The sequence below is a fragment of the Limulus polyphemus genome, unplaced genomic scaffold (assembly GCF_000517525.1).
Source record: "Limulus polyphemus unplaced genomic scaffold, Limulus_polyphemus-2.1.2 Scaffold1725, whole genome shotgun sequence".
In the NCBI taxonomy this organism is placed as follows: Eukaryota; Metazoa; Arthropoda; class Merostomata; order Xiphosura; family Limulidae; genus Limulus; species Limulus polyphemus.
In genome coordinates this window covers 178,214-199,905 of record NW_013667335.1, presented here as the reverse complement: position 1 = coordinate 199,905, position 21,692 = coordinate 178,214, and the positions used below count along the sequence as shown (strand labels likewise).

At 35.6% G+C, this 21,692-nt stretch overlaps 1 protein-coding gene across 1 annotated transcript in view; it reads left to right on the top strand.

Annotated features, from left to right (window-relative positions):
• Positions 1–5,608: 5,608 nt before the first annotated feature.
• The window catches only part of LOC106464715 (synapsin-like), a gene marked incomplete at its 5' end in the record, with an annotated part of 81,479 nt that continues 65,395 nt past the window's right edge, over positions 5,609–21,692 (top strand). The window contains 5 exons of the mRNA XM_022392477.1: positions 5,609–6,033; positions 6,509–6,566; positions 8,088–8,179; positions 11,930–12,080; positions 20,076–20,165. Coding sequence (XP_022248185.1) covers positions 5,609–6,033; positions 6,509–6,566; positions 8,088–8,179; positions 11,930–12,080; positions 20,076–20,165 — 816 coding nt within the window. The remainder of the gene's footprint in view (positions 6,034–6,508; positions 6,567–8,087; positions 8,180–11,929; positions 12,081–20,075; positions 20,166–21,692) is intronic.

Below are 21,692 nucleotides of genomic sequence, written 5' to 3'. Positions count from 1 at the left end.
CATCTAAGGAATATGGGGAAACTCCTTAAAGAAGGTGTTTGGGTGACTCACGAACTCTCCGATGATCATCGTTTCCAACGTTCACACGTCTCTTCTGACGCGTAATGCACGTGAACCATTTTTGGACAGAATTGTCACCGGTGGTGAAATAGATTTTCTATGCGAATATTAAACGCCAAAAACAATGGGTCAGTCCTAGACAAAAAACCCTTCCGACCTCAAAGCCTGGACTCCATCCGCAGAAAGTGATGCTTTGCATTTGGTGGGACATCAAAGGAGTAATTCATTTTGAACTCCTCAATCCACAACGAACTGTCAATGCAGAGATCTACAGTCAACAACTGGAACGTTTAAATCAAGCCTTTCATCAGAAACGCCTTTCACTCGTCAATCGGAAAGGTGTTTTTCTCCATGGCAATGCAGGTCCACATGCGGCACGTTTTACGCAGCACAAGATTATGGAGTTGGGTTGGGAATGGCACCATCTTTTTGTTCACTGCAACACCATCTTAATGGGAAAACATATGCAATTGTGGAAGGTGTTAAAGAGGACATCGACATGTGTTTTGCTTCAAAGTCAAGTGATTTCTTTAATCAGGGCATTAACAACCTGATTGTATGATAGAAAACCATCATCGATAAGAATGGAGACTATTTCATTTAATAAATGTTTTGTTTTGATGTACAAGTTGTTCGGATTTTTTCATCTAAAAAAAAAGCGAAATTAATTTCTTGACGACCTAATATTTGTTTGTGCATGCAATTTGACATTATTTTTTTCTTTTCAACATTATTTATTCGTCGTTATGGCAACAACAGGTTTCGTAAATGACCCAAACATATTCTGTTATACTTGTGGTAAATTTGTTGTAAAGAAACAAAGGCAAAACATTACAGAATTCGTCAAAAGAGACGCGTATTTTGGAATAAAACTTGGAGACCAAGACAAATCATGGGCTCTGCACAAAGTTTGCACGGTTTGTGTCGAAGAGTTTAGACAATGAACTAAAGGTAAGAAAAAAAAGTCGTTGCCATTTGGAATTCCAATGGTCTGGCGTGAGCCTAGAAACCATGAAGATGGCTGCTATTTTTGTTCATGTAACGTGCAAGGCTACAACACTCAAAATAAAAAGAAAATTTCTTATCCGAACCTTCAATATAGTATAACACTTGTTGATCATGGATTTGGTGTACCTGTATCTACTCCACCGGAGACTCTAGATACAGTTTCATCTCATTCTGAATCTGATGATAGATGTTTTCAACCTGAAACGTCTGGTGAACCACAACTTTTTATACAACATGAACCGAATGATTTGGTGAGAGGTTTGGGCCTTCCAAAGAATTCTTCAGAGATTTTGGGGTCCAGACTTCGGGCTAATAACTCACTTTCTCCAGGGACATCATTTTACTGGTATAGAAATCGTGAAAAAGAGTTTATACCATACTTTTTGCAAGAAGGTTCACTGGTTTATTGCAACAATATTGCTGAATTAATACTAATGCTAGGAGCTGCAGTCTATGAACCAAGTGAGTGGCGATTGTTCATTGATTCCTCTAAAAGAACTCTAAAAGGTGTCTAATATATATGCATTTGTTCCTATTGCTCATTCGGTTCACTTGAAGAAAACGTACGAAAATCTCGAACTTCTTCTTAATAAGGTCAAATACAAAGAACATGGTTAGCTACTTTGTGGAGACTTAAAAGTTCTTTGTATGTTGTTGGGTCAACAATTCGGTTATACAAAGTTCCATGTTTTTTGTATGAATGGGACAGAAGAGCACAAAATCAGCACTGGATAAAGAAGCAATGAACGTGAAAGTTTGGTTGACACAAAGATAGTCCTATTACCTTCACTTCACATAAAACTGAGATTGATGCCTTGTTTTTGAATTTCGCGCAAAGCTACACGAGGACTATCTGCGCTAGCCGTCCCTAATTTAGCAGTGTAAGACTAGAGGGAAGGCAGCTAGTCATCACCACCCACCGCCAACTCTTGGGCTACTATTTTACCAACGAATAGTGGGATTGACCGTCACATTATAACGCCCCCACGGCTGAAATGGCGAGCATGTTTGGTGTGACAGAGATTCGAACCCGCGACCCTCAGATTGCGAGTCGAGTGCCTTAACCACCTGGCCATGTCGGGCCGAACTAAAAGAAGAGGAAATAATATTCCTACATAATATAGAGAGAAGAATCTGTGTACAAACGAAAGTACCGCAGAATAATATGTACGTTTATTACAATAACTAAGGATGGAAACGAACTCCTCAACCTTAAGAAAACAACAATTTGACTAACAACATTTTTGATAGTTTTGATCCTGATAATTTAATTGTGAACCTCACTAATATTACACTAAGTAACCAATGTAAATCCGCCCTAGCGAAAGGACTTAATTTCTCTCTTCCTCCGCGAAAACTGAATTATGCCAATTTTCTTTAATCCTTCCAACTGCTATACAGAAATCTGCAAGACCTTCCCATGTACGAAAAAGGCAATCTTAATCAATCCCATGATTTTTTTATTACTAAATTAAAAATTCTTGCTCTGTCTACATTTTATAATTTTAATAGTAAGAGAGAACCTAACCCTCTAACCCTGACGAAATCTTAGCCTTAAAAGAATTGTCACTAAATAAAAACATCCATGTTACACGCCCCGATAAAGGCAACGCCATTGTTATTCTAAAAAACAACCTTGTTTTTACTCCTATTTTTCTGAAGTTCCTATAAGATTATTAGTGTATATTAAGTATAAAATATAGCAGGTTATTTATCAAACCTTAATATACTTGCTTATTATGAAAGTTTGCTATCTTATTTGTGTCTATTTTGCGAGTGAAGGCTTATATCGATAAAATTCGGGATTCGATCCCGTGCGGCTGACACAGTGATTTGTAAACTTAAAAAGTAACGATGAAAATCTCGGAACATTTAATACGACACTTGGTGAATTGTGTCATTTGTTCCCTGTTTCACCACACACACAAATAAAGTTACCGCAGGATTGTTTGGTTTGAGTTTCATGCAATGCTACACGAGGGCTGTCTGCTCTAACCGTCCCTAATTTAGCAGTGATAAACAAGAGGGAAGGCAGCTAGTCATCACCACACACCGCCAACTCTTAGGCTATTCTTTTACCAACAAATAGTGGAATTGACCGTCACGTTATAACGCCCCCACGGCTTAAAGGACGAGCATGTTTGGTAGGACGGAGATTCGAACCCGCGACCCGCAGATTGCGAGCTCAGCGCCCTAACCACTATTACACTATATTATAGATTACAAAACATATAGTTTCTTTTGTACAGGTGCCAAGACATTAAGATTGAAGTGATACAATAAAATCAATATAAAAAGCTTTAATTATTAGGAATTCTCTCTCTCTCTCTCTATATATATATATATATTGCGTTAGTTCTATTTATAATTTCCTGTGCTCACGACGAAATTTTGTGATAACTTTATTTTGTCTACATTTAACTTAACCTATCAAGGTAGGGCTATATTCACTCTGAATGAATTTGTTTTGTCTGCTTTGAATGTGACTATTCAAGGTAGAGATATACCCATTCTGGATAACTTTATTTTGTCTACATTTAACTTAACCTATCAAGGTAGGGCTATATTCACTCTGAATGAATTTGTTTTGTCTGCTTTGAATGTGACTATTCAAGGTAGAGATATACCCATTCTGGATAACTTTGTTTTGTCTACTTTCAAGGTAGAGATATATATACCCATTCTGGATAACTTTGTTTTGTCCTACTTTGAATGTGACCTTTCAAGGTAGAGATATACCCATTCTGGATAACTTTGTTTTGCTTACTTTGAATGTGACCTTTCAAGGTAGAGATATACCCATTCCGGATAACTTTGTTTTGTCTACTTTCAAGGTAGAGATATGCCCATTCTCAATAACTTTGTTTTGTCTACTTTGAATGTGACCTTTCAAGGTAGAGATATACCCATTCTGGATAACTTTGTTTTGCTTACTTTGAATGTAACCTCTCAAGGTAGAAATATACCCATTCTGGATAATTTTGTGTTGTCTACTTTTGAACGCGACTTGTCAAGGTACAGATATATCATCTGAATGTGACCTGTCAAGATAAAGGTCAACTTTATTTTGTCTACTTTGAACGCAACGTCTCATTTTTGGCACGCTTGAAATAATGACTATTTTTAATAAATTCTTAATTTTTAGTTTCAGAACGTTGCCACTTTATTTTTTTAACTTTGTATTTACCGATTATCTTGGACAAAAAAAAAGATATTTCTTTGTATAATGATGGATCTCCGTAGTCAGTGTATTAGAAAAACCTTGCACTAAAAAATACGAAATGTATTAATCTAGATTTCATTAGAACCTTTGCAGTCAGTATAAGGATATAAGTGGGAAAGGAGAATTCCCAGAAGGGGAAAAAAACAAGATAAAATATTTTTTGTTATACTTCTAAGCAGCCATGTTGGTTATCGATCAGGTTAGAGATTTGTTAATTAGCTTCAAAACACGAATGCCGACTCCTTAGCCCCTCTCTGTGAAAGGTAGGGCCTTAGCTTGGTAATGGAAAATAACAGACTAATAGGTGTGGGCTGTTTTAATGAACAGCGAGGTGGGTCTTACAGAAAGCTTTAGCACAGAGCTCAAAATTTGGTCGAACAAGCAGCTTATAAGGAATTTTCTCTTTAGAATCACATGTGGTAGGCATGGAATAACGTTACTTCGCCTTATTGTGTATTGAAACTGACTAGTTCAGACCTGGTAAACTCAGCGCAGGGAGCTCTTTAGCTGCGCAGTCGTTACTTAGCCGTTCTTCAAGGCCGACATCAACTAGACTAGGAACACTAGTTGATACTTGACCTTTTGCTTCAGAATGGCGGATTACAGAATCAGGAGGCTTTATAAGTGAACTCAACTTGTTGGAGATTAACATATTTACATATCTTAGCATGCGTGATGAACATTTATTTGTATTTTTGTTTTCAAAGATGTTCCTTCAACATCAAGAAAAATAAATATACTAATAACCTTTGAAATATAGATCATTTCAAGTGAGGACTTTACTCTAGTTTTGCATTAATAATTAAAACATATATAATGTATAAAGTATCATTCTCACATCGCTAAACACAAATAAAGAAACTTAGTCTCTGTGGAACTTTAAATACGTTCGTCATCTTATATCTATACAGCAATCTATTTCTTCTTCTTGTTCATGCTGTTGAAAATCGCAATTAAAATTTTTTTTAACCCACCACGGTCGTTTTTTTCGAGTTATTATTACCAATAAACACTTTTGAGTGAAAGTAAAATATAGTATATAATAATATATCAAACACATCATATTTGCTGTATCCAATGCCGACGAGGTCTTTCGCAAAATACCAGGACTATTAAGGCCGGATGGGATATAACAAACATAGTAATGGTTGAGAAGCTATTTTTAACAATACATGGACAATTTTACAAAATATAGAAATCAAACCTAAGCAGTTACACAGTTAAAGTTCTTATTCCTCACTAATAATTTATAAACAAACTATATTGCAGCTAATTGTCGTTTTTTTTTTTATATATAGAAATAATCCAAATTTGTGAATACAAGGGGTTTCTTCAGCATTTTCATTCTCTCCTAACACTTGTTTACAAACGTCAATTTCTCGATCGAAGCTAACGCCAACCGCCAAAATTTCATTCACAAGTTTTCGCCAGAGTTTCGCCTCCACCACCAGTTACCTGAGGAGGCGTTTCTCATCTGGAGACTTATCAGGAGAAATCGAAGATGAACAAGAACGTCACGAACAGCCCCCTCGTGTTGAGCCTCTGCAACAATCACGTGATTCGGACCTTTCCCTTAACCTGCGACCCAGCTCTACTACAAGTGCACCTAGCTCTCCCGCCAAAAATGTCACTTCATTCTTGACGAGGGGCACTTCCTTAACCGGAACATCATCCGTAAGAACTGCTTACACCAAAGAAAAGCACAAGACCTTGCTGATCATGGATGACTTCAACACCGACTGGTAAGTTTAGGGTGCAGGGTTTGACATCTAGCCGACCCTTGACCCTATATCTTTATTGCTGTAAGTTATATTAATGAAAGGAGTTTACATTTTTTGAAAAAATACTAGTATTATCTTTCGTTTTCACTTGGCCATTGTTGTTGTTGTTGTTTTTTTCAAAGAAATTAATAGAAACTTATAGTCGGTGACTTATTTTTATAAGAAATAACTGTGTAAAATGTGCTGTATTCTATAATATGTTTGAATGTCATATTGCAGGCTGAAAAAAAAGCAAATGAAACTGTGGATAGTAAATATGATAATTAAAGTTACAAAATTTATGATAAAAAAACATTACTTTTACTAGAAATATAACTAGTCTCTTATTAATATTATGAGTTGTTTAACGTGTCTTCTTCATAGATTGATTTACTAATTACAAGCTGTTATGGTATAATTATAATATTAAATGTAATCTCTGTTATTTGTTCTACAGGTCCAAATATTTCCGAGGGAAACGTATCCAAGGCGACTGGGATATCAGGGTTGAGCAGGTAATCAGACAAATACCTAACAATAGGTTTAGGTTTACTAAATAAAGGAATATTTCTAAGACAATACTTTAATATAGATCTGAAAAAAATAACGGAAAAAGTAATTTAATAAACAATTATGGTATTGTTGAAGAGAAATGAAAAAAGTTAAGCAGCTCAACATATAATCGGTTTATAAAAAAACTTCGTGGTTTATTCTCCTGAAGATGGTGGAATTATTTCCACCGAAACATGTAGAGTTTTTAAAAGTTTTTTTTTACTTATATTTTTTTTAACTTTACAAATAAATTATTGTGCAAGTAAAAAACGTTGATGTTTCGTTTGATTAATTTTATTAATAATGTGATTGAGGATTTTTTTAGACTTAGCGAATCAAATAAACTGGATTTGTGTGATATCACCAGGAAGTTTTTTTTTTGTTTTGTTTTTAGAGCAAAGCCACATTGGGCTCTCCGCTGTGTCTACCGAAGGTTTGGTTTGTTTGTTTTGAATTTCGCGCAAAGCTACACGAGGGCTATCTAATTTAACAGTGAAAGACTAGAGGGAAGGCAGCCAGTCATCACCACCCACCGCCAACTCTTGGGCTACGCTTTTTACCAACAAATAAGGGGATTGACCATAACTTTATTCCCCCCCCCCCGCCCGGATGAAAAGGGGAGCATGTTTGGTGGGACGGGGATTCGAAACCGCGTCCCTCATATTGCGAGTCAAGCGCCCCAACCACCTGGCCATACTCCGCCGAAAGAAATCGACCTGCAAATTTGAGTGTCGTAAGTCCGTAAAGTTACCGCTGTCCCACCGAGGGGAATCACCAGGGGAGATTGCAACTTTAGTATACTGTTTTAATTAATAATACCAAAATAAATTCTCGAACGTATGAAGAATGAACAAGCTAACGAACCAAGTTCTTCCAGTATGCCTGATCGATTTATAAACACCAATATTTTCCAATTGAAAAGAATCGGAATAGGCACTATTTTATATGGTACATATCAACAGCATAAAACTTCAAACAATAATTAATGTGTAATTGCTAATAATTATCGGCAAAAAAAAAGGCTGGATCGTGTCCTACTTCAAGGCCTAGGCCTCTGGAAAATTAATTAATGAACTGGTTTATGATAAATGTGCCAATTTAATATTGTTATTACAAGATAACACAAGCATAGTGATTCCGCTTTCATGCAAATTGACCCCTCACATAAATCGTACTTTTGTGAATGTCTTGTAATATTAAAAACAAATATTTTAACACAATTACAGCTGTGAATATTATAGTTCTTATTTAACTCAATTAAGAGGGGGGGGGGGCGTGTTTTATCTCCTAAAAGTTGATGCAATATTAGTCATTTGAATAATGCGATTTGATAGGAGGAAGGTACTTTATATACAAGATTATTACTTATGTAGAAATAGTCATAAACATAGACTATAACGAACAATCGGGATTTTAACAGCTGACTGAAAAATGCATTTTAAAATTTAGATGAAAATGAACGCTGGAATTTTTTTGTTTTTCAGGCTGAATTGAAAGACATAACCTTGTCGGCTCATTCAGAAACAGGAACCACAGTCAGCATGGTGGTGGACAGAAATGGTACTAAAGTTGTCAGGTAGGTATATCTCTAGAATAATTCTGAACACTACACGTTCAGACTAGAGAATGTAGGTTGATAGGGTTAGCATCAAGGGTTGCTAGGCTTGTTGATATGATTTTGACCTTAGGTTATTTTTATAGGTTTAGACTCTAGAACTAAAATCTATGTTTGAGTGGAGAAGATTAAACCATTTTGTAAATTTAGTAACATTTTTTTTCCCATTTTGTAGAATATTTGTGGAAAAATATACATCTTGAAACTACACCAAAATTAAAGTTTGGTGAAATTTTGTAGCGAGTAGTGATCGTATTTCAGCAAATAGTCTGTAGTGAGAATGTTCGTGGGAAAATGGAATTAACAGTTTTTTTCTAGATTTTATACATTTTAACATACACGTAGTTATCCGACAATATAAACTTGCAGCAATAAGTATAGTGGGATGACTAAGTGCATGTGAATTGTGACATACAAGAAATGCATTAAGTTTCTATATGGTGGCATGCTAGAAAGTTTGAGATTGTTGTTAAGCGCAAAGCTACACAATGGACTATCTGTGCTTTGCCTACGGCGAGTATCGAAACCAGATTTTTAGCGTTACATACTTTCTGTTGAGCCACCGGGGAGCATGAAAGAAAGACATTCAGATTTGTGTGCGTGTGATGGCATACAGGAAAGACATTAAATTGTTTGTATGATGTCATGCCGGAAAGACACTGAGATTTTTGTATTATGGCGTGCAGGAAAGATATAGTATTTGTTGTATGATGATCTACCAAAATGTTTTTGTTTGTTCGTTGGTAGACGCAAAGCTACATAATGTGTTATCTGTGTTTTGTTCACCGCGGGTATCGAAACCTCATTTTAGCGTTACATGCCATCAGACTTGCTGCTGAGCTACGGGATGGCATACAGGAAAGACATTAAGTGTAAATGTAGGGTGACATGCAGGACAAACACTGTTTTTGTAAATTAGCAGGCAATAAAGACATTAAGTGTTTATATAATGGCATGCAGAACGAACATTACGTTTTTGTTTGTTGGCATAATAAAAATACTATGTTTTTTGTATGATGGTGTGCAGGAAAAACATTAAGTTTTTTTGTGTGATGGCATGTTGGAAAGACTGTTTTTTTATAATGATATGTAGGAAAACACTAAATGTCTTCCATGGTAGCATATAGGAAATACATTAAGTTTCTTATATGGAATGTAGGAAATATTAAGTTTTTGGTATGATGGCACGCAGGAAAAACACTTTTTTTTGTACTGATGTGGATAATTCTATTCCATCAGAATATCATTAAGTTGTAGCTAAAAGTGCATGTTATTTGTGCAATAGCTGAGTAAAGAACCAAATTAATAATTAAAGCTTAAGAAGTGAAACGTCGAACATGGAAAAATTAAATCGCGTTTTCAATTTTTGTTTTAAGTTTGGCTAAATTTTCAAAAACTAGAACTTTCGGTATGAAAGAGTCTGAGTTGCTAATATGAGAATCTTTGGAGCAAATGAGAAATTTTCCACGTTCTCTTTATTTTACATTTTAAAAGGTAACATGAGAGAAATTCTCAAAAAAGTAGCTCATTTTTATGTTCACAAAACAAATATAATGGACACAGAATCTCACGTTACATGAACTGAAGCACCACACGATGTCAATGTATAAAAACACTATTTTTAGATTCGTGGTTTAGTTATGATAAGTAATACTTTCAACAACAACCTCAACAAAACAGACGAAGTAACAAAGGCTTCGTATAAGTTGAATTTCAATTATCTACCTCTTGTGGCCACAGAATAATGTTCTTGTGTTACCATCCGTGTGTTTAACTATAATTATGTATAGATGTATTAGGGTATTTTACAAGAATGCAAGTAAAACTAATTTTTGGTTTTGAAGATAATGCCCCATGTGGCTATAGGTATGGGCATTTAGAGTTTACCTAATCATTTGTCATTCGAAAAGCAATAAGTGTGCAATATTTGATTCTGTTCTCCCGAGTAATCTTCCTCCTTAATTATGTTTGTTATAACTACTCAAGTAACGAATCTTGAAGGATATTTTATAAATTAAAGGTAATTTGCAAAAGAAACAAAATACAGAGAGCGTGAATCATCGCCAAACGATACATCATTTACTTTCGCCAACATTTCAAAATGATGAAGTGGCTTAAACATGCGAGGGATTGATGCTTTCTTAGGCTTAATGAACGTGACAAATCATGCATGGCTACTGCTGTTTCTTTTACTTCAAATTTCGCTTAATTTGATTCTCACAAATTAACATTTCACACCTGTTGTACGCCGCAAGTCACTGATATGTCACAAATGGCGTTTTTACCCATCTCTGATTAGAAATCCATAAAAAATTAAGAGAAAAGTGGAGAAAAAGAAATATCTGCGTAGTATTTTCAAAATCACGTTTATTGCCATTATCGTCGTTAAATGTCATTTGATGGATTAAGTAAGTTTTACCCATACTTTTGATTTAAGCTTAATTCGCTGAAATTTGTTCAAAATTAAGATTTCTTTTAAATTAGATACATTTGTTTTTAAATTAGCCGTTTCAATATTTTGCCTTATCGATTACCAGATAGGGGTTGTCTGACAAGTGCGCTTAGTTTCTGTCATGTAGAAGCAGATGAACCATAAAGGGCCTCAAGAAATTTCCCGGTGGGACAGTCACAAATGCCAAAAATAAAACTTTCTGATACACTTTGATAGTCTAAATTTTTCAAATTATAAATTAACAAGCTAAGGTAATTTAAAAAAGTATATGTTGATGCTATGATAAATAACACAAAAACCCTAACTTTCACACAATTTATTTATAACATATTATTACATTATTCGTTATTACCTCACCAAAGGTTTTGTATAAGCTTTAATAATTCAATATGTATATACTTAAAACATGGTATACACTGTGCAATGGTCAGGGTAAGTTTGTAGGAAGAGGTAGCGACAAAAAATAGTGGCGGTAGGGGTGCTTTCTGTTACCCGTTTTCAACAATCAGCTTTTAATGTCCTTCCACAGATTTCACGTGATTAAATAATAGATGGTCATTGGTTGCAGAAGTATCTTATGGGTCAAAGTTGAAAGGTCACGGGTCAAAGTAGGAAGTTGGTATAACTCAAAACACGGCTCTTCATATCAGCCTTATGGTCGCTGTTGGAGTAAAAATTTCAGCTGACTTTATGTATCATTGCACCAGATGATGGCCATTTTTTTTTCATTGCATTTCTCCATAGGTAGTGCTAGCGCACTCTCTGAGATGTATAAGGCGTTTGTGTGGCCTCCCCCACAATGTGTGTATGTTGTGTTCTACAAAATTAATAAAGCTTTTTGTGTGTGTAAGGACGTGGCACCATCTGTGAATGTAGTTAACGTTAACTTACATCAAAGATAATAAACGCTCAGTAAGAGCAATACCGGGGAGTGGAGAGAATTGTGAATCCTGCGTTAACCTGCCTCTTGTTTGGTTAAGTTTGGCTTAGCGACCTAAGAGTAGTTAGATAAAGGACAAACAGACAGACACATAAATTGTTTTGCTTTATATATGTATAGTAGTTATCAAAAGACAGTAAATAATGTCAACGCACGCACATCTTCACCACCAGTGTGTTCCAGGCTGATCTCAACAGGGTGTTGGCCGGTCACTAAACGTTTTCCTGATTTAAAAAAAAAGTTCCATTCCGATATTGTTGTCATGTGACTCCAACTGCTCATCGTTATTAATCGCTGACATGCTTTTCACTTTTTCCAGGTCTTTTCGCCCGGATTTCCTATTGATTCGACAACACATACGAGATGCTTGTGAGGATTACAGAAATCTATTGTTAGGATTTAAATATGGCGGTGTTCCAAGTATCAACACCTTGCATAGTCTCTATAACTTTCAAGATAAGCCTTGGGTGGTGAGTACGGACATTTTTTGTAACTTTCACATTCTCTTTTTTTTGTTAATTACACTCTCATATTTCTGTCAATAAGTTTGAGATAAGCTTTGGGTGATGAGTACTTACTTCTCTGTAACTTTCACCTTTTCATTTTTAACTACACTCTTACATATCTGTCAATACCTTCAAGATAACCCTTGGGTAACTCTGTAACTTCCACGTTCTCTCTTGAACTGCATTCTCTTATCTCTGTGCTGATATTATCCAGCTACTTGCAATAAGTACTAAAATGATTTTCGTTGAGAAAAAACTTAATGATTTTATAGTCTGAAAAACTTCAAATAGAAAAACTAACTAACTAAACTTAAAAACACTATTTATCTTTTTACTCTCTAAGTTTACTATTCTTCATTTTTAAGAGAAAGACTTGGTTTCAGAGATAAAGTATTTCGACAAGCTGTTTAACGAAAGATGATTTGGAAAAGAAGTTAAAAGTGAGTGTAACATATCTTGAACATGAGCATATTCCGTAATTAGTTTAATAGCTCTTATTCAAAGCTAACCCTAGCTATTTCATCGCTCTGGTCAAAATGAATTTTGTCGTCCCCTCTTTCACATTCACAAGAAAGCACATGCACGGCACTTATCATAAAATCCTCGAGCGAGAAGTGAAACATTGAAGTATTTGGAGAACCGCGAGAAATACAAGTTACCAACCGTGCTGACCAATCAGAAGACGTCGAGTAAAGCTGGGAAGACTTGCATGTAAATTTATGTTAACGATGAGCAAATACGTCGCCAATGTTCTCGAAGAAGAAGAAGCCACGTGATCAGAGTCTATAGGAATGAATTAATAAAGTCTGTTTTACGATACTCCAAGAATAATTCAGACCCTAGAACTTTTGTGTAGAGGTACTAATATTACTCAAAAATTACATTTTACTAACTATTTAAAGGCCATATATTCAGTTATTACAAAATAAAATATTTGAAAAAATACTTAAATATCTCGACAATTAACATTTTATTAATGATTATGTGTATCGTCATATGTATGTAAGTTAATTACAAATTAGTTTTAGTAATGCCACCCCTGGAATTCTGCTTCCCTGCACAACTGCTCACTTTGTCTATAGGACAGGCTAGATCTGCTTTGATATAAGACAAGATGCAATTATTTTCTTATTATTACGAGGTTAATCCCAATTACCTTGGGGACCGGTCAATATTTTTGTAAGAGTGTAAGACAACAATTTGTACACCTGGTTGCCTGGCCCAGTCGCAACCATATAGGACAAGAATATTTGTAGAGCACCATAACCACCAGAAAAAAAAAGTAAAAGAAACAACGTATGTATCATATATATATATGTGTGTGTTTATATATATATATGATACATATATAACTAAACTTACCACAAATTCAACAATAAAGAGTCTAAAACTTTAAATTTCCTTCCCTAGAAAAAAACAACAACCAAAATCACGTACAACGTACCCACGTACGTAAGAGCAAAGCTGAGTTTTATTAACAGCACGTAACACTTTATGTTTATTTCTCGTGTAATAGTATTCCTAAAAAGCTAAATCGTAGTATTGAGTCCCTGCAGAAAGACACGAGACCGTGCTTCACGGTAACATAATACATAAAAGTTTGCTCCTCGGCTTTGAAATATCAAAATGACGTATATTTAAAACAAATATCGTTATGCTTGTGATATAAATGACACATCAAAAATATTAACCTGTTTTATATCAAATCAAGATCACCACAGCATAGAAAAAAACATTACGTGTTTCTTGATATATATAGTGAAAACTCCAGCATTCTTGGTTTTTCTTTTGCTTACGTATCATTTCTTTTATTTTCTATCGCTTTATGGATCACCGACATATTTGAGAGCTTATAACACTGAAATTCATGGTTCGATCTTCGCGACCGGAACAGAATAAACAGCCGTTTGTGCAGTTTTGTCTTAATGATATAAGTAAGCATGTTTCCGAAGATAACATTTTATTGTGTGAATCCCCAACCCCCCCAAAAAAAACAACAACAATAACACCAACAATAAAAACTCTCAATATATCTTGTGTTTTATACCCTCGGACAGCTCTTTTCTAGCCGACGGTATCCCCCTGGGCAAACAAAATGTCCGAAGTATAGCAATCAAAATCTCCTTAAAACCTCAGCAGGTAGTAGAAAGTTTCACGTGACTATTATTGGACACATAAAATCTGTATTCGGTTAACCGCTCAACTGTTCTATTGACCCTCTCGATACCCATAGATTTTTAGATGACCCCTACTGGGAGCTACAGTTGATCTTTTCGATAGTGCTTCATTGATATGCTCATTCGCTTTAAACTGAACAAAGCCCTCTGGTAGCGTGTGTTGTTGACTTGCTGCTTTACCTCTGATCGGTGGCACAGTGACAGTTATATCCGAACGTTAGAGATTTCCAGCTTTTCCGTTTAGCCCACGTGCGTATAAGGTGTCGTTCCTGTTGAAAATACTAAAACTATGCTCCGAGAACGTTTTGATTTACAACGCTAAAACCAGGGGCTTGATTCCCCGCAGTGGACACAGTAGAGAGCCCAATGTGGCTGTACTCTAAAAGAAGAAAACACACATGCTATAAAAAATTATACAGAGTATAAAGAGCAAGTTCCGTGAGTATTTAATGAGGACTGTTTGTTAATGACATGGCTACTAAAACTATCTGCTGCCGTCCTTAGTTTTGAACTGGTGACCACAGGGAAAGCAACTACACAATTACAGCTCTGGGACTATTCTTTATCAACGAGTAATGGGATTGATCGTAACGATATAACACTCCCACGACTAAATAAGGATTTTCGGTGCTGAGTTGCGATTCCGCAACCCGCAGATTGCGAGTCTAGCACCCTAACCACTAGGCTATTCCATAACTTCAATGAAGACCCAACTTATCTTAAAACTGTATCTCTACAACAGTGCACAAATAAACCGACGGAAATAGATTTTAATTTAAAAAAATACAATATCGTTCTTATTACCATGACTTTAACCGCCAGATACTTTACTTAGAGAGCAGGCAGCAATAATGTTACAACTTCTTTCCATAGTCTCAATAAGACATTGTTAACTAAACGAGTTTTTTTCTATGCTTTCTTATTGATGAAATGTGTTTAAGGATATTTATTTATCTTTTTTGACTTTGTCCATTGTTTTGAGTGACAAGGGTTTCGAAGAAAAAGGACCCTTGCCAGTAAGTAGGCTGAAACAAAAGACATTGACCAATGACCAGACCATTACTTTGGATTACATGGGTTTTAAAGCAAAATCATCTCCCATTAGTAAGCAGGCCAAAACAAAAGACATTGGCCAATGGTCACACCTCTTTTTTTTTGGATTACACAGGTTTTGAAGAAAAATCATCTCCCATTAGTAAGCAGGCCAAAACAAAAGACATTGGCCAATGGTCACACCTCTTTTTTTGGATTACACAAGTTTTGAAGAAAAATCATCTCCTATTAGTAAGCAGGCCAAAACAAAAGACATTGACCACTGACAAAGCCTTTTCTTTGAAGTGGACCCAGTTCATGCCAAAGGTTTCACTTTTCATTCGAGAAGACTATATAGAAATCATATTACTGCTCTCGTTAGCTGTGTTTGTTTGTTTGTTTGAAGTTAAGCACAAAGCTACACAATGGGCTAGCTGTGCTCTGACCACCACGGGTATCGAAACCCGGTTTCTAGCGTTGTAAGTCCGCAGACATACAGTTGTGCCACTGGGAGGCCATTAGCTGTGTGCGAAACGCAATGGCGTAGTGGCAAATAAAAAGTGGGTAAACTTCACCTGTGTGTACCCTCGACTACATCACTGATGAAATGTAAAGTACCTTCATCATTCATGCGTGAATCCTAACATTGAAATTACCTCTTTAATTAAACTCGACCTAAACTACAACATAATATAATTTTCTAGAGAGAAATTATTGCTAACGTCATTTTTTACGATACATTGTGAGTTATAGTTCGATATGAATTTTGTCCTACTCGCACAATCCACTAATCAAGAATTATGAAGATTAAATGAGTTACTTGTTGCACTTGAAGAAGTGGGTATTGGTATAGTGACTTATGCAACGCAAGTGTTGGATATACAAGACTGTTCAGTTTAAGTGAAATTAGACTCTGTGTAAGTTTAGCCATAACGGACGATTTCTAAAGTGAGTTTCATAGCTTGTATTGTAATAATAAAGACAGAAAAGAATAATTAATCTTGACAAATCGTGTTATAAAGAAATTGAACCCGCCTGTGTAGACTTTGATAAAAAAAAAAGAGACAATTATTTAAAGCTCTAGATAAAACTGTGGTAACCAACAATTATAGTGGTGATTTTAAAGTGAGTGTTGTAGTCTGTATTGCAATAACAGAGATAGAGAAGAATAATTTATCTTGTCAGAGAGTATTCTAATGTAATTGAACCTGCCTGTGTGGACTTTGACAAAAAAAAAGAAGAAACAATTATTTAAAGTTCGGGATACAGCTGTGATAACAAATAATGTCACGAACTTTTTGTATATACATTTATCTTGTTTTGAATATATTATTTTAAAACAGGTGGATTGTGTGATGTCCATTTGTTGCTGAAATTTATCGCCAATAAGTCACAGACACCTACTACAAACAATCTGGCCCTATAAAAACTTTACATTTGGCGAGCGAGCCAGGAAACTATAAAGGTAAATGATGGCAAAAGAAGACGTGAACAACAGCGGAAATAGGCTCATATACACACAATTTTAATGGTGGTAAAAATAGTGTTGAGGTTACAATTATTCCATATAGCCATGCCGATTGATTTTGATAAACAGATAGAGAGAGGTGAGCGACTTGAGCTAGAAGATAGTGATCTAATATAGTTTGTTAAACAACAACAAGAACTAGAGAGAGATATATGGGTGTCAACAGAGAAAGAGGAATAAGAATACAAACTGAGAAAGAAGAAAAGGAGAGAAAGTAGAGACTGGAAATAGAGAGAGTAAGAGCACAAAAAGAGAAAGAATAAAAGGAGAGAGAGACTGAAAATAGAGAGAATATGAATATAAATTGAGAAAGAAGAAAAAGAAAATAGAGAAAGGAGAACTGGAAATAGAGTGAATAAAAGTACAGATTGAGAAAGAAAAAAGGTGAGAGAGAGAAGAGACTAGAAATAAAGGGAATAAGAGCACAAATTGAGATCGCCAAGCTCTCCCAACAGAAGGACAAAGGTCCCAAGAATGACAATTGGATCAGGGCCAGTCGACTTAAGCTGCATAAATTTGATGAACAGAAAAATGACGGATGCTTTCCTGGAGAGATATGAAAAATTCGCCCAAAGTCAAAACTGGGCAGCCTGTCTCAGCCCACTTCTCACAGGAAAGGTCTACAAGTGTATGCAGGCATGACGTCAGAAGATGCCATGGATTATGACAAGTTAAAAGTGGTACTGATGAAATACTAAGAATGTACTGAGGAATGTTTTTGACAGAAATTCAGAGAAGCCAAACCTTAAACTGGAAAAATTGTATTTCAGTGTGTGGCACGTATACGGCGATACTTCGTAAGGTGAACTGACATGGCCAAGTGTAAAAATAGTGTGAAGGACTGGCAGATCTACTAATATGTGAACAGTTCATGATCACGTGCTTCATGACATGTCAATATATCGAAAGGAAAGAGCACCAAAAGACGTGGACAAGATGATGATGAAGAACGACAGAGCCAGGAGTTTAATGAGAGAAGCTTTATTTAAAGAGCTATAAATATGTTTGACTTATGAAACAATATGACCATTAGGAATTTAATTTAAACATCACATTTATCTCTCTACTTTTAATAAAGTATAGATATTAATATACGATTTGTGCTTTCTCGGTAATCGAAATTCTTGAATGACATGATATTGTAGTAAAACAGATATTTCTGAACGTGCATTCCAATTTGAGTTTGAGAGACTTTAAAATTGAACACTTAATAAAACCTTAATTGGTAGTAACTGTCATGATAATAAGTTACTTTAGGTTACTGTATTAAAAGTATACAGAAACCTCCTTCAAAAGAACTATTAAATCCTTTACTTTACCGCATTGAATTTTAAGATAACGATTTAGGTATTCTAATGAACGAGTTACACGTTAATAATTGATGTTTTTAATTCTCGAGAAAAGGTTGGGAATGCTGATTTTAATAGAAATAACAAGAGAAAAAAAAAGGAAGAACACCAACTGAAAATAGACTGAGAAAATGATGACCAGTGTTGAAAATTCTTTTAGTTTTTAAACAAAACATACTCACCAAAATGGGCTTACTTTTCAAATGTCAATGCAAGCCATAGAATCTGTTTAACGTCCTGACTTTTTTATTCCTTATAGTCATTTTCAATACCTTATATTTGATATTAATTCACGTTGCATGTTCTTGAATTTGTTTGTCCGCAAACCCATTCACAGTTTTGAAGCTTGTAGGAACAAACTTGGTAGGCGGATTCTGGGTGACCCACATTTGTCCTTATCTATTGGACGTATCCCCTCCTACTAAGGAGGTACCAGTGGAGCTAAAAATGTGCCCAGAAAGTCAGCCATGCGCGATGGGAATCTTGGAGTAGGTTTTGGGGATCACTGAACCTAAATATGGAATCGGAGTTTGAGTTATTTCTCCCTGCAGGATCCCGGGGGCGCTATATTTGAAACTGTGTTCATACTCAAACTCACAAGCTAGCAGGACCAAACTTGGCAGATGTGCTCAGGCATCATGAGCGGGTTTCCTAACTTGGTTTGTTTTCGGTTACCCCTTCCCTACAGTAGCTATAAAAGTAAATGGGATAATGAGGAGCTTGATCGGTATATTGGGGTTTCTGTGAGTTATGAGGGGGGGGGGGGCTTTGAAACCAGCAGCAGAGCTCTGTTATTTTATACTAGTAATGGCAAACACTGGTTTTCAGTGTTGTTGTTTGTTTTTACTACATCAGAAGTCACGGGTTTTTATCTAATTGTTGAACATCTGGCTAATGCAAAAAAAAAAAATGTACTTTTCTCTGAACAATTCTATAAAGAAACAAAAATGTAAATCAATATATACTCCGTTATTACGCATATTAGTTCTGTCGTCAATGTGACAACGAAGATCTATTACTTACTTTATAAGATATTTAACACGATTGTATCAGCTTATCTCTTTTTCTGTGTTCATAAGACTACAACTACAAATAAAATCCCTTCTAAATTGAATTTTTTAAAGACCCCCAGCAGTCATATCGCGTGATAATCTTCTGAGATATAAGTATATTTCAACATTTGATGTAATAATGGTTCTTTACTAAATGTATCAATGCGTTTGAAAAAGGCGAGTAAGGAAATATACCGAAATGAACTTACAATTATGCGATGACCATCTTATATTACTTCATATTCTGTTTGTGAAATTCTTTGTCTGCGAGGTCTTCTCGCGGTTTTCAGGTTAGCAGGACCAACTTAGGGTACTAAGAGGTGAGAGGGAGGGCTAAATCTCGCCTAGGAGGTCATCTAAGTATGATGGGAGTTACGGAGTAGGTTTTGAGGGTCGCTTAACCCGTATCTGACATCAGTGTTCCTTGCTCCTTCGAAATACTGGGGACAGGGTGTTCGAAACTGTGTTCACAAGCTAGCGGGAACTAACGAGGCACGCGTATTCAGGTACCACGCGCTGGTGTTCTAATTGAATTTGTTTTCCGGTATGTATTCCTCTTGGGGTAGCTATAGAAATAATTGGCGATGATTAAGTCATTTGTGGATCATGAAGTACCTTTGAACCACGAAGCGGAGCGCAGATTTTCCATACTAGTGTAGATAACACTTCTTCTATTTGGTTGGTGCAGAAGAGTTTTAGAAAAACGAAAATAAGAACATGTTTCTCATAAATGCCGTTGTTACTTAACATAAAATTTCATTAAATGTGCTTAAGAAAGTTACAACCAGTGATTGAATTTTTTTCCACTTTTCTGTCCTTAGTTTTCTCAACTGCTGCACATTCAGCGTAGACTGGGAAAAGAGAATTTTCCGTTGATGGAGCAAACGTTCTATCCGAACCATAAAGAAATGGTAAGTCAGTTTAGTATGTGTCCTGTAGTAATAAGAGCGTAGACTAGGAAAAGAGAATTTTCCGTTGATGGAGCAAACGTTCTATCCGAACCATAAAGAAATGGTAAGTCAGTTTAGTACGTGTCCTGTAGTAATAAGCATTTCCAACTTTATGAACTAAAAGGTTAATGGAGTAATAATGCCAGACGTTATCATGGCTATATAGCAATTTTAGTGGCAAAATGTATCAACGAAACGCTGGCCTGATTATGTGCAGGGGTTATGATTCAAAAGACAATTACGTGGAACTACAAAAAAAAGTTTAAATTGGGCCACTTTTCATGGCTAAAAAGAACTCGAAGCTTAAGACTAAACTTGATTTTTTTATCACAACTGAAGTGGTGTTTAACACTGTGAAACCATCACCATATTCGAAGAAAAGCACACTTAATTGTAACCATTTAAGGCTAGGTAGTGTTTAAAACTATGAAACTATCAATATATTAAAAAACACACACCATGGTAACCATATCAGGCAAGGTGGTATTTACCGTTGTGAAACTATCACCTTCTTCCAAGAACGCACACTCCATTGTAACCACATCAGGCTAGGTGGTGTTTAACATTATGAAACTATCACCATCTTCCAAGAAACACACACTCCATTGTAACCAAATCAGGCTAAGTGGTGTTTACCATTGTGAAACTATCACCATCTTCCAAGAAAAACACTCCATTGTAACCATATCAGACTAGGTGGTATTTAACATTATGAAACTATCACCATCTTAAAAAACTAAAACGAAACACTCTAATGCCATCTTAGCCAAATCGGGTTAGATAGCTTTTAATACTAATGAACTTTCACCATCTTCCTAAAATACAAAGTGTTATAACCATATTGGGCTAGGTTGAGTTTAACACTATGCGACTACCACCATCTTCCTAAAGACACATACCGTCATAACCACATCGGGCTAGGTAGTGTTTAACACTATGCGACTGCCACCATCTTCCTAAAATACAAAGTGTTATAACCACATTGGGCTAGGTTGAGTTTAACATTATGCGACTACCACCATCTTCCTAAAGACACATACCGTCATAACCACATCGGGCTAGGTAGTGTTTAACACTATGGAACTGTCACCATATTCCTGAAAAATGCACATGCAATTATAACTTCCATATGAACGAGATAGTAAAGCTTAAGACTGTGTGTTATTATGCAGTCAAAGAGTAAATTACATTTTAACTATTAAACGCACTAAAAATAACATGCACAAAAAAATTCTAAACAGTATACAAAGACCAGTAAAAGCGTAAAACATAGATATACGTGGTTACGATATGATCGTGCAAGTTATATATATATATATCTACAAAAATCGATAATTACAATCTTGCTCAACCATTTATGTATGCTACTACGGTGACATGTCATTGCAGATCCGAGATATACGTGGTTACGATATGATCGTGCAAGTTATATATATATATATATATATATCTACAAAAATCGATAATTACAATCTTGCTCAACCATTT